The sequence below is a fragment of the Rhinoderma darwinii genome, chromosome 8, assembly GCF_050947455.1.
Source record: "Rhinoderma darwinii isolate aRhiDar2 chromosome 8, aRhiDar2.hap1, whole genome shotgun sequence".
Lineage (NCBI taxonomy): Eukaryota > Metazoa > Chordata > Amphibia > Anura > Rhinodermatidae > Rhinoderma > Rhinoderma darwinii.
In genome coordinates, this window is record NC_134694.1 from 12,307,357 (window position 1) to 12,321,745 (window position 14,389).

Here is a 14,389-nt window from a genome sequence, read left to right on the forward strand (position 1 = left end):
AGCAATATGTAGATTTAGAACAGACTAGGAATCAGATTAAGTGCCAACACACACCTTCGCCAAGCAAATTACAAAAATGTTTTACCACAAAAACTCCATCCTAGACGGAGTATAGAGGTGCTGACTGTATACCGTTGACAACCAGCGCCATGTGCCTCTGGCTTTGCTTGGCTAGTTTGGAGGTTACTACAAAATGCCCAGTATCAAAAAACATAAATTATTAATCTGAGGGAAAAGGCAAAAAAAAAATTACAAAAAAATACATGAGGGTGTGTGAAGACATAGACAGGGAAAAAGGCAGCATCCAAGTGAAAACCAGTAGTCCCTTTGTGTACACATTTAGTTTTATTGTAACAAAGCAACTTGTACACTTTAATGTTTAAAACTGAGCATTTGTCTTTTTCCAGAAGAGAAAAAAAAAAAAGTTTGTTAATGTCCGTTTCTAATGTTTTCCTGCAGGGTCCTTTAAGGGCGTCAGAGCCGAGAGCCACCAGATTTATTTTTGTTTTAAAACGGTCTTAATCTGCATGGATGTCTTCAAAAACATCACAAACATGCCAGAGAAAAAAAGCCATGTTTCCAAAATGCCCAACCTAGCCCTCCCACCCCTCCCTGTTGTCTGAAAATCCCCCATTGTCTAACCCTCCCCCAGTTTTATTATTTTTTTTTTGTACTTTTCATTATTTTTTAAACAAGAAAAAAAAAAATTGACTGATACATGTTGGTAAATGCTATCTGTCCATATTCACATGGAGACAGTGTAACCTCTGAGCCCAATATACACAGGAATGGAGGGGGGGAAATAAAATAAAAAAAGCTAGTACTGCTATGCACTACCACAAGGTCCTGGACACTCCTCAGCTGCCACCAGCAGAGGTGGACGCAGAGGGGCATTTGGGGCCCCATACACCATATGATGGTACAACATATATCATTTATTAAATTGAGAAGAATGACTTGGGAACAGAAACAGGTTTAGAGATTTCCACTGTATTTTTACTCAGTTCTTACCTCTCCCCAAAAATAAAGTTATGAAACATGGTATAAAGAGGAGAGGGGGAAAAAGGACCAAGAACAAGGCGACCGAGCACACACAAAAATAAAAATTTAAAAAAAGGGGGTGGGGATAAAAAAAAAAATCAAGGAAAAGAAATAAACACAACAGCATCTTGCTCCCAGGGACTGGATGAAAAAAAAAAGGAAAAAAGGGTGGAATCCAAACATTGCAATCTTAATCATCTTCACCTTCATCCTCCTGTAAAGAGAACAAAAAAGTCTCAATATACCATAAAGAATCTATAGCCCGTGCATACAGGCATCACAAGTATTAAAGTGGAGCTAAACATTTAACAAACTTCTAACATGTCATAGTGACAGGTCAGACGTTTGGATTGGTGGGGGGGGGGGTCTGAGCACTGAGACCCCCACCAATCGCTAGAACAGAGCAGCTGAAGGTCTCGCTTCGTGTCTGTTCAGCTTTTTCTGGAAATAAATGTATCAGTGTATGAACTCAATAGAAAGTCTATGAGCCCACACTCATACATCGGCATTCTGGGAAAAGACTGACACAAAGCAGCTGAGCACTCACACGAGCGCTTCAGTTGCTTCGTTCTAGTGATTGGTGGGGGTCTCAGTGCTCGGACCCCCACCAATCCAAACTTCTGACATGTCACTATTACATGTCAGAAGTTTGTCAAATATTTTGCTACACTAAGCCTAAATAAGTAGGATGCCAAAATTACTTATCAAGTATGTGAATAATGTAAAGTAGATTATAATAGGTCCTTATTGCGGACACCAATTACTTTTTGGGATGTGGAAGATCAGGCAGACCTGAAACCCTTAAAGGGGCTCTCCCATAGTCTATATAATCAGAAGTGATAAATATCTAATCGGTGGGGGGTCATGCCACTGGGACCCCCATTGATCGAAAGCTGGCTTTACTTTGCTGTTCCTGGGATCCCCAAAATATTAATGGTGTGGTAGTGCACACGCTCAGCCACCGCTTTATTCATTTCTATGGTGCTGCAGAGCACCATCTTTGAGCATGTGCACTACTGCTCCATTCCTATGGGTGTCCAAGAAACAGCAAGGTAAGCCAGTTTGTGATATGGGTGTCCCAGCAGTTGGACCCCCACACTGATCAGATACTTATCACATATCCTGTGGTTAGGTTTTCAATAAAAATGATGGGAATACCTTTTTAAAGAGGCTCTGTCACCAGATTATAAGTGCCCGATCTCCTACATAATGTGATCGGCGCTGTAATGTAGATAAGTGGTTTTTATTTTGAAAAACCATCATTTTTGACAAAGTTATAAACAATTTTGGATTTATGCCAATTAGTTTCTTAATAGACAACTGGGCGTGTTAATACTTTTTACCAACTGGGCGTTGTACAGAGGGGTGTATGACGCTGACCAATCAGCATCATACACTTCTCATTGTTCCAGTGTGATTGTGCAGTGAAAGAAGCTTAGCTGCCATTGTAAGTTACTTAGGAGAATTGATCTTAAAGTCAAAGCGCAAAACTTTTCACTAGATTTATTTATGAGCCCACAGTAATAGGACCCATCAAAAAGGGAAGCTCAACCTTTGGAGATCATTCCCTTATATGAAGGAACAGCATATACAGCAATTCTTTAATATTACTCGATCATTGTGATAGCCTACAGAGAATCTCAAAAATTCAGAGTCTGCAGTCATTGGAGTCTCCTGCCGGCTGATTTTAAGGTTTCCGTCCTGCAGAAGTAGCTCTAATAGCAAAACTCTGCTTATACTCTGTACATTGTTCCATAAAATGCACTTACTATGCATGCAAACAAGTTATAGCAACGCACAATAAGTGACAAGATTTTACGTACATACCTCTGCTTCTTCTCCCTCTTCGTCTTCATCATCATCCTCTTCTCCTTCAACCTCATCCCCTTCCTCATCAATGTCTTCTAATCCTTCTTCCTCTTCATCGTCATCATCATCTTCCTCGCCTTCACCTTCCTCGTCCTCCATATCAGGAACCTTGGAAAGGCAAAGTAAACAGATCAGCATCACCAAGTCTTAACCCGCTTGGAAAAAGTGTGCATTAAATACGTGTAAGTACTCACAAGGTAGTACTGTAATGGGTTGGGCCAGATGTCATCCTTTATGACTTCTCCTAACTCATCTGCCCCAGCATCTGAATGATCTGTGAACCAGGTGAAGAAGCTTTCAGGCTCTTCGTGCTGCCTCTTTCGGCTAGCTTTGTTCTGCGTTTGGCTGGAACGTTTTGTCAAATCCTAAAATAAAAAGCGGAAAAATTATCAGGTGAGCTATACAGTCAGAAGCGGAGCAGTAGCAGTGACAAGCTATTCCGCTATCATACATGGCAAGGAAATACACAGGAAGTTTCTGGAATAAGTCAGCTAACGGTGGCATTAATGGGCAGTACCCAAACCTTACAAGACAGGATATCTATCATTTACAGGCAACCACAGTTAAATCAGATATCTAACGATACACTATTCAGGTAATGAATTGTACGAGAAAAACAAAACAAAAACATGGCTGCCTCCTTCCCGAAACCATGCCACAATTTCCCATATAGGACACTTATAATAGGGCTGACCTGTAATACCACAATACAGCCCGTGTTTCTGGGAGGCAGCAGCCATGTTATAGCACACAACCCTTTTGAGACTTAAATATGGCAACACGTCTCATGAGATAGGTTTTTTTTAATTAAAAGTAGCCAATGTAGGTCATCCTTGATGATGCATTTTCTAGACAACTGCTAGTAAGCATGTACCGAAATAGCTAAAGCAATACAGAGACAATAACTCCATGTACAATACAACTGCGATCACGTGGCATCTATAGCACCATAACATTTTTCTTGACTTGTCAGTCATCCTCTGCCCAGCCTGAAGTAACAGGTAACAGTAGACTACATACAATGGGAAGTGACCCTTTAAAGATGGATCATAATATTCAGCCCCATGCAAGGTCTGTTCTACTATGAATACAAAAACTCAGTCTATATTCTTTATTAGACATTTTATATTGGTGCCGTTTGGACTAAGCAAAGCGGTCCACATACTATATGCTTACATGGGACAGCATTGTAAGACAGGTTTGTTTCAAAGGGAATCCGTCACCCATTTATATGGCCCTCAGGGCAATATAAGGTAGTGACAGATGCTGATTTGAGCGGCGAGTCTTATGTTTAGCTGTGGTGTCGTAGTTGTAAAACTTAAAATTTAAATTACACGGCATAGAGAAAAACGATCATAAATAGGACTCCCTCACAGCACGATGCAAAGATAAAAATGTTTTACTAAAAAACCACAGCTAGACATAACGCTACGCTGAAAACAGAGTCCCTACATTATGATGCCCTCAGGAGGCAGCATAAAGATTGTGACAAATTCCCTTTACCACCACAAACCAACAACACTGTACACACCAGACATTACCACAGTAGATAGAAGGCATACCTTTCCAGCTTTCCATTTAATCTCTGTTGACTTTGAGGAGGGGTCCCCGCTTTCATTTAAGTGGAACTCTTTAGACAGAACTTTGTTTTCGAAGTAAGGATTTTCATCAAAATTCTGCAGAATAGACAAAATAGACTATTATACTCACTGGAGACCAACATTTTTATTAAATAAATAAAAAAGTCCACTAACTGACTTACAAAATCTATTCTGTATCCGGATTTTATGTCTTCGAACTCTGTCACTTCCACCCTGGTCAGATAGTGAAGGGCTTCTTCGTCTTCTTCACCCAAGAGTGCAGAGACTGCAAACGAACACAACATACACATTAGGTATCCAGGAACAAGAGCTGCCCCAGTAAGAACCCAACTAGAACATATTCTATTCAAGGGAAATTGCATTGGAGAAAATATATTAAAGTCTATTAGATATCGAGACGGCGTGTGCTGCCCATAGTTGCACTTACTATATACAGTGCAATACATTGGCCAAAATACTCTATTTTAATAAGTCCATGGCTACAAAACAATCAAATGATATCATTTGAACACTAAAGAGGGAGTATTATCAAAACGGATGCAAGAGGAAAAGTGGAGCAGTTGCCCATAGCAACTAGAATACGCAACTATTCTAAAGCCCATTTGAAAATACAATGTATGGGTTGCTGTTGGCAATACAAACTTTCTTTGCACCAGTGTTGAGAGATCTTTCATTTACACACTTAATTTTATAACTTTGGATTAAAGTTTAGGTGAGGGGCATTTACTTTTGAAAGCTCGTTCATACAATCTGCTCTGTATGGACACAGATAATTCCTCGCAGTACATTACGCCATATCCCAGGAGAATTGTAAACATGTCTGATATAAAAGCATATACTGTCTATACATTCTTACCTTGTGGGTGGTTGACGAATGTCGTGACCCAAAAATTGGGGATTTTGGCGATCAATTCTGACCTCTTCTGAAAGAAAGGCTGACGGAGTTTGTTGTATTTCTGTTCTACTTTCAAGATTTCCTCACTGGCTTGTTCGTTCAGTCTACAGAAGGAAGAACATTGAAATTAACAAAAATTAAAATTTCCTTCCCGTGTTCCAAAAGCCACAACTCTTCATTTTCCGTTGACATAGCTGTACGAGAGCCTGTTTTTTACAGGACAAGTTGTAGTTTTTCATGGCACCATTTATTGTACCACGCAATGTACTTTGAAACAGAGATATTCTATGGGTTGATAAGATTACGGCAATATCAAGTTTGTTTTACAACACAATTTATTTATTTTTAACTATTTGCTAATTAAATTTTGTGTCGCCATAAGCCGAGATCGATAACTTATTTTTCCGTCAAATGAGCGATGTAAGGGCTTATTTTTTGCAGGGCGAGGTGTAATTTTTACTAGTACTACTCCAGGCTGCATGCACCTGATCACTTTTTATTCTATTTTTTGGGGGAGCTGAGGTGCCCCAAAAACAGCAATTTGGGTGGGTCACTTTTTTTACGTCGTTCACCGAGCGGGTTAAACAACGTAATAGTTCTGACTTTACGGATGCAGCGATACAGTTGTTAAAGAAAAAAAATTACTTTAGCGGAAAAACCAAGAACTTTAACAGTTTACTTTATTTATTAGGGGACTTGAACCAGCAATCGCTGGATTGCTTACATGATATACTACAATACCAATTTTTTTTTTAATCCCTGTATGTGTCAATTAACAACACAACCAGAGATGGAATACGGCACATACAACCCCATAGAGAAAGCGAACGGGACCCGTTCCATACTCAGAAACGTACGGCGTCTGTGTGGGAACGGCGCATGACCAAAACGAAGCACGTTCGCAGAGCGAAATCGGACAACATTTTCATGTGGACCGGAAGCCGCTGCCGGACAGTCAGGTAACGACTTCCGGCCATATGTTCAGGCGCAAGGAATAGGAGCGTAGACCAGCGGAGGCGGCAGGCACTGTCTGCTGAGCCCTGTATCTAATCCTCCTACACTGTGCAGTTGCTCAGAAAATGGCAGCAGTGTAGAATGTTTTAAGAATCAACCCCCTCCTTCTAGCCAGAAGACGGGAGGGGGGATTGTGTGAGGACACTAGAAAGCATGTGTCTACCCCAAATTTGCAGCATAAATCAATGAGGTTGCTTTACCACATTGACCATGCTGCAATTTTGGGAACTGCTCCCTCTAGAGCCCAGCACATGGAAATTTTATAAATTAAAATCTAAATTTATAATATTTCCTGACTTGTGAAAGGAAGAAAAAAAAAAAAAAAAAAAAAAAAAAAAAAAAAAATCACAAATAATAATTGTTTAACTTAAAAAAAAAATAATAATAATTCTAGCGACACATTCCCTTTAAGGACAAAAAACAAACAAACACAAGTACTAGAACCGTGACTAAACCCAGAACAACCAATGAGATTAACCCCTTAGTGACCAGCCCATTTTAGGCCTTAATGACCAAGCAATTTTATTCGTTTTTCTATAGTCGCATTCAAAGAGCTATAACGTTTTTATTTTTTCGTCTACATAGCTGTATGAGGACTTGTTTTTTGCGGGATTAGTTGTGCTTTTTAATGGCACCATTTTTGGGTACATATAATTTTTATATTAACTTTTATTAACCTTTTTGGGGGGGATTATAAAAAAAACTGAAATTCCGCCATTGTTCTATGCGTTTTTAAATTGACGCCGTTCACTATGCCACGTAATTAACATGTTACCTTTATTCTATGGGTCGGTACGATTACGGCGATACCACATATGTGGAGGTTTTTTTATGTTTTACGACTTTTGCACAATAAAAACACTTTTGAACTAAAATTATTTGTTTTTGCATCGTCGCTTTCCAAGAGCCGTAATTTTTTTATTTTTCCATCAATGTAGTGATTTTTTGGGCTTGTTTTCTGCGGGACAAGACGTAGTTTTGAGGTACATGGGACTTATTGATTCATTTTTATTATGACTTTTTTGGGGGGCAATGGAAAAAAATTGCAATTTCGCCATAGTTTTTGGCGTTTTTTTTTTACGGTGTTCACTTTGCGGTTTAAATGACATTAACTTTATTAATGGAGTCATTACGGTCGCGGCGATACCACATATGTGTACTTTTTTTTTTTTTTTACACTTTTACTAAATAAAACCACTTTTTATGGAAAAAAATGGATTTATTTTTTTACTGTACTTTTTATTAATAATCTTTATTTCACTTTGATGACTGATTTTATTAGTCCCACTAGGGGACTTTACTGTGCGATGTTCCGATCGCTGCTATAATGCTCTGGTATACTTCGTATACCAGAGCATTATTGCCTGTCAGTGTAAATCTGACAGGCAATCTGTTAGGACGTGCCTCCGGCGCGTCCTAACAGGCATATGTCCAGGGCAGACCTGGGGGCTTTTATCAGTCCCCCGGCTGCCATGACACCCCATCGGAGACCCGCGATTTCATTCGCGGGCCGCCGATGGGTGAGAGAGGGAGCGCACTCCCTCTGTAAACAAAGTTAAATGCCGCGGTCGCTATTGACGGCGGCATTTAACGGGTTAAACGGCCGCGATCGAAGTAAACTTCGATCGCGGGCGTTGGAGCAGGAGCTCAGCTGTCATCAGACAGCAGAGCCCCGGCTCCTGCCTGCACGGGAGACCCGTGCAGGACTTAGACTAGGCTGACGTGAAAAGGCGTCAGCCTAGCCTAAAGCCCAGTAGTAAATGACGTGAAAAGGCGTATTAGTGGTCACTAAGGGGTTAAAATTCTTAGAATTAAAGCTGAAGCTTGATAGGTTGCTATGGACAACTCCTTATTGACTTATTTAAAGTTATATTATACTTTAACAGTTTGTGATGGATCTCAAGAAAGTTACGTACCGGTCTATTTCATTCTGTACTTCGTCAATATGCTCAATAGCCTCCTGTTGCTCTTTTTCTGAAAAAAAAAAAAAGTATTATTTTAATGACTTTAAAGTGTGCGGTTTTACGAACAGTACACAGGACTCTAAAACATAGCCCGTAGAATAACTAGACCACGTTCAGACAAGCAACACGATATCTGTCATGCCAATACAATATATCAGAGCTACCGTCTCATCTACATCCCAATAGAACCAGTACCAGAGGTGGACAACAGACAGAGCCTATGGCCCAGTAGAGAAGTAAAGCACTCAGAGTTTAAAGGAGTTGTTTTGTACAGACCGCTCCTGTCCATAAGCCATATTAGGGTATATGATCACCACAGAGGAGGGCCACCCTTCTATGAGCCAGAACAGAGTGGACATAGTCCCTACATGTATTACATGGTTAGCCATTCTCTCAGCATGGGAGATGTAGGGCAAGCAACAGCTGCCCCCGGCAATAACATGATTGCTGGCTTAATGAGACAGCCCCTTTAAATTAAAAAAAAAAAGTCTAGATTTACTCATGTATATTATGGATTATAGGGAGCCATGACTGGTGGGAGGGGCACAGACCACTCAGTCCAACAAAGTAAATACACCCATTTCTAATGTCAGTGGTGAACTGGTTTTATGATTTATTGGGTGCCAACTATCACTCCTATTAGTTCCATAAATCCATGGTCAGGATACAACTCAGATTGTAAGCTCTTGAGAGCCAGGTCCTCACTCTGTTTTGAATTGTTTATTAGTATAGAGTGCTGCGGAGTATGTTGGTGCCAAATTATTATTATTTCTAACCATCAGAATTTACAGGTCCGACATAACTGATATTTCTAATAGAAATGACAAATATCACCAATATAAAAGGGAGTGTTCCTTGTATACTCCCATTGTAGCAATAAAGTTGGTTGACAATTACAATTTATAGGATTGTACCAAAAATAAAAGGGGGGGGCGGCTAATCTACAGTCACCTTTATAATAAAGCCATGAACAAAATCTAGAAAAACGAGTTCTAACACCCCCATCCGTTCTCCATGATCAGCGACACATGCCGGATATGGAGGGAAGGACACTAGTAAACTGCCCCCGCCCGCCGACCGTTCTCCATGATCAGCGACACATGCCGGATATGGCGGGCCAGGACACTAGTAAACACCGGTCACACACGTGGGATCACAGCGATGGCGCCGCTATACATTAAACTGGGGGACTAGAAACGGATCACATGGGAGGGGGGAGAGCGGAAGGGGCATGCTCAATACAGCGGGAAGGACAAAACCCAGAGGCCGCTGGGACCCACGTGGAGGCGGCGAGGCTAGGCCGCGGCCCACAGGCAAGAGCCCCGCCGGTAGCATTACCCCCACTCAAAAAACGCAAACACCTGTGTGTAACGGCCATGGGGCCCAATGCACCCCTCCTCCACCACCCACGGCCTGCGCCATGCGGATCTGGACGGAAGCATCATGGCGGAGGACAATGAAGCCGCGGGCTCCTTCCTGCGCAACGCGAGCTACAGAACCCAGGCCTGCTCGTAGTTTAGCGCCTACCGTGCAGCTCAACACTTACCACCGCCGAGAACCTCCACACAGAGATCCCCACTGCTTTCCCTGCTGAGCCCCGGAGAGCCCGCCTTCCGCCGCGGAAAATGGCCGACTACCCCCCCACCCCCAACACACACAGGCTGCATCTCTCTTACCTGAGGTCTCGTCTGCTCCGTCGTGGTTGGAGTTCACCTCCTTTTTACCAAGTTTGGCCACCGGCGCCGACATTTTGCAAGTGGGGAAAAGAGCGGCGATAAGAGCGAAGAAGGGTGAGGAGGGAGTGCAGGCTCAGGCCTGGCTGGCTAGGAGGAGGCGAGAGGAAGCTCCTCGGTGGTTAGGCGGTGCAGGGACCGCTCCTGAGAAGGGAGGGTGGGGGGACGGAACACCGCAGTAGTATCCCCTCTCCTTGTGGCACCTGTGCGGAGAAGAGCGACGACCTAGAGCGGGAGAGAGGGGAGCGCGATGGCCGCTGCTGTGTGAGGTAAATCTCGCTCCCGACCAATGTGTGTGTGTGAGAGAAAGGAGGGGGAGGGACGCACTGCGCTCGGCACCAACACTCGCTCCCGCTCTAGACGGTACCACCTCCCAGTAAAGGGGTGGTAGCTTACAGACGGGGCGGGGAATACAACTGCTCTGTACGCAGCAGCTCCGCCTACTTCCCCCTTCACTATCCTATGAGGGTGGGGCGACCCAACGACGTGGGTGTGTTTTGGGAGGCTTGTGGAACGTCAGGAACACTACTGATATTCTATTGGTTGGTAGCGACTGGGAGAGGCCCCGTCATTGGGTCACGTGGCACAGTGGGCGGGGAGGTGGAGAGAGTTTCAGGCCTGTGAATGCGCTTTCAGTTCCCGCCGCACGCTTTGGAGGGGGGAGAGGTGGGTGTGTAAGGACGCCGCGCCCACCCCGCACCCGTGGCCTGCAACCCATTCACTGCTGGGAGCCGTTGCCGTATTATATCATATCGGGCGTCAAGGTGGCGTTGTCGGTATCCATGGAAACTATTTGATGTAGTGATCCCATCATTTTGCCGTTTCTGAAGCTCTAGGTCTCAGCATTAACCTGCCAGGTCAGGTTGTAGCTTCATAACTACTTGAGCACATGCTCCAGCCACAAAAGCATAGAAAGCAGATGGCACTTAAAAACAGTTGAGAGGGGGAAACGTAGGACAAAATTACAGCCATTGTAAAAAAAAAAAAACGGAAAAGAAACATTCAGATGACCTTGGTTATGTGACTCTTCCATCGACTTTTATTTTGGTGCGATGGCGATGCCAATCACTTGAAAGTAGTGCATTGTGCATTCGAATGGCACATGGAAACCTCTGAGTTGTACGGGACCATAATACTGTGCCCATATAAGTGTAAGGGCCCTTACTATGGCCGGTTATTGATTACAAATCGTGGCATACTTTGGTAGATTGCTTTTAGGGGAGAATATCTATACATACGGCACCCAGTTTAGCCTGGACGGAAGCATGCCGTGCCCTGCAGCGGGCGTAGTGGCCGTATATGCCAATCTAATGTGTATGATGTAGCCTGAATGTCCCTGACGGCAGGCCTTCAATTTCTGCATTCCCAGCCCTGTTTTCCCCCAGAAAATAAATGATGCCAGGGATCTGCAATGGTGGACGGCGTGCATACAAATAGAGGAGTATGCGTGATTATGGGGGAGATTGGTGGACACCTTATGTGTCTGTTCGGCTTTTCCAGAAATAAATGTATCGTGTACGGACTCAATAGAAAGTCTATGAGCCCGTACTCCGATACATTGGCATTCCGGAAAAAGCCGAACAGACACGAAGCGGCTGAGCGATCACGCGAGAGCTTCAGCTGCTTCGTTCTAGCGATTGGTGGGGGTCTCAGTGCTCAGACCCCCACCAATCCAAACTTCTGACATGTCATTATGACATAACATAACGTTTAGCTACACTTTAAACTTATTGCTCGCACCCACAAAGCTCTCCCCAGTGCTGCACCACCATCTCTCGTGCTGCACCCGTCCTCTGGAATGCGCCACCCCGGACAATCAGATTAATTCCCAACATCCACAGTTTTAAGCGTGCCCTGAAAACACATCTTTTTAGACAGGCCTATAACATTCCCTAATCTGACTACTTATAGCATAGATTTAAAGGGGTATTCCAGCCTTGGTGGTATGACAACTGCGACACCCACCGATCGCCAGAATAGGGGACCCTAGTCCTCCGTTTCCCCCAGCCACAAGACATGGGCTTGGAGGAATTTGAATGGAGCAGAGGCGGGGTATGCGCTGAGCCGCTCCATTCAAACTCCTAGCTGCCGTCTTGCAGAACAGTGGGCCAGGATTAGTGAAAAAATGCTAAAGCCTAGAATACCCCTTTAAATGATCAAATTGAGGAATTTAGAGGATTACTGCATATTTTTTTATTATTGAGTTTAATGTATACATTGCAGTTATCTCTCTAGTGGAGGTTGCAGTATTTCACTTTTGGAGCTCTCAGTGTCCCTATGACAACTCTAAGGGGAAGGTTCACAAGGGTCAGATTTGTTGCAGAAAATCTGCCCTAGATTCCGCAGGGAATTCCGTCCAAAAGTCTGCACCAAATCGTGTTTGATTTTGGGCAGATTTTCGGAATGGATTTACCGCTGCAGAGAGCAGAGGTGATAAAAAAAAAAAGACCAAAATCTGCGGCACTTCTATGTGTGAACGTAGCCTAAACCACTTTAGTATGGGTTAAGACGTGCTGATACCTCTAGACAACCACTTCTCTAAATGTGGACACGCTGGTGATCAGCCGTTATCGTCAGGGAAGGCTGCGGGTATTACATGGTGCCCATACAAATGAATGGGTGACGTGTAATAAATGGTTTCGCTCTCCGCTATGGATAATAGAGAGGGATCCCGAGGTAATAGGGCATATGGACAGGGCTTCTCCTAATGGGTTAATCTATAACACCAGTCTATTGACTATAGGCATCAACAAATGATCTCATCGTGTCTGCATCCATAGTGTTATAGATTCACGTATATATTGTATATCTTCTAAATCTGCATTTTGTCGGACTCGTGAGCCACAGGGTTGGGGTGAAGGAGCTGCGTTAGGAAGTCCAGGGTGGTGAGGGCGCTGCATTGAGATGCACAAGGTCTCTTCATCGCTGAGGTTTTTTTGCATAATCTATTTGACAGCGCTAAAGACACTTGTGGCCTCTGAAAAGGCTTCACTCGTAAAAAAAAAATTCCTAAATTCTGTTCCCACCCCCCATTTCATGTCATTCAGCAGGGGCGGCAGTGAACCTATTGTTAAATGCCTCTTGGCAGCCTCAGCAAATGGGCCCCTTATTGCAGAGTCAGCAGGGGGCTATGCTATAGTTTACCGTCTACAGTGACATTCTCAGCCCAAACAACAACGTGAATTATTTTACAAGTGGAGTTAAATATATATATAAATTAAGAAAGTGAATAAACCTAATCTAGAAAAATTCCTTTAATCCAGCATCCAGTAATCCAGAAAATCTCATAATTCAACACCTGTTTCTAGCATTGAACTGAGATACAATGAGTATATTCATGGTGTGGACAAAATTGCTCCCAAAAAAGTAACCCAATTTGACCATGATGTGTGAATAGACAACGACTAACAACTGTAAATTGCTCTACGCTCTGGCTAATAGAGGGGGGTACCACGTGGATGAAATCTACATGCTCTAATAGGGCATATAAACAGGGCTTGCATCATTATTTTCCGCTTTTTTTTCTTAGGGTATGTTCACACGGCCTATTTTCAGCCGGTGTGAAAACGGCTGTAAAATACGGAGCTGTTTTCAAGGGAAAGCAGCCTCTGATTTACAGCCGTTTTCTAAGGGTATGTTCACACGTAGTCAACCAAAACGTCTGAAAATCCAGAGCTGTTTTCAAGGGAAAACGGACCCTGCTTTTCAGACGTTTTTTTACCAACTCACATTTTTCGCGGCGTTTTTTACGTCCGTTTTTGGAGCTGTTTTCATTGGAGTCTATGAGAAAACAGCTCCAAAAACGTCCAAAGAAGTGTCCTGCATATAATGTATAGAAGTGTCCTGCACTTCTTTTGACGAGGCTGTATTTTTACGCGTCGTCGTTTGACAGCTGTCAAACGACGACGCGTAAATAACAGGTCGTCTGCACAGTACGTCGGCAAACCCATTCAAATGAATGGGCAGATGTTTGCCGACGTATTGGAGCCGTATTTTCAGACGTAAAACGAGGCATAATACGCCTCGTATACGTCTGAAATTTGGCCGTGTGAACATACCCTAAGCATCAGGCGTTTTTTATGGCTGTTTTTGAAGCTGTTTTTCTATTGACCCAATGAAAAATGGCTCAAGAGGTGACATGCACTTCTTTTTTACAGGGCGTTTTTTTACACACCATTTCTAAAAACGGCTGCGTAAAAACGCCTCGTGGGAACGGAATGCCGTTTTTCCCATTGAAATCAATGGGCAGATGTTTGGAGGCGTTCTGCCCCC

General features: G+C 43.2%; 1 protein-coding gene across 2 annotated transcripts; it reads right to left on the reverse strand.

Moving 5' to 3' along the window:
- Positions 1–326: 326 nt before the first annotated feature.
- Positions 327–10,479, reverse strand: SET (SET nuclear proto-oncogene). Of its 2 annotated transcripts, none has more exons than XM_075835112.1 (8): positions 10,061–10,479; positions 8,337–8,394; positions 5,368–5,510; positions 4,673–4,776; positions 4,473–4,586; positions 3,105–3,275; positions 2,865–3,018; positions 327–1,255 (listed from the first exon to the last, which is right to left on the reverse strand). In XM_075835112.1, coding segments are annotated over exons 1-8 (819 nt in total). In that variant the 5' UTR covers positions 10,134–10,479; the 3' UTR covers positions 327–1,253. The 2 variants fall into 2 exon arrangements, with proteins under 2 accessions (XP_075691227.1, XP_075691226.1); XM_075835111.1 differs by having other exon boundaries at positions 2,869–3,018; positions 10,061–10,476.
- Between the last annotated feature and the right edge of the window lie 3,910 nt (positions 10,480–14,389).

Excerpts from the sequence above, each read along its gene's own strand:
- SET (XM_075835111.1), bottom strand. The coding sequence starts at position 10,133 with ATGTCGGCGCCGGTGGCCAAACTTGGTAAAAAGGAGGTGAACTCCAAC. Across the intron at positions 3,276-4,472 it reads TTAAATGGAAAGCTGGAAAG|GATTTGACAAAACGTTCCAG; the intron begins GTATGCCTTCTA and ends TTTTTATTTTAG. Across the intron at positions 1,256-2,868 it reads AAGAGGGAGAAGAAGCAGAG|GAGGATGAAGGTGAAGATGA; the intron begins GTATGTACGTAA and ends TTCTCTTTACAG.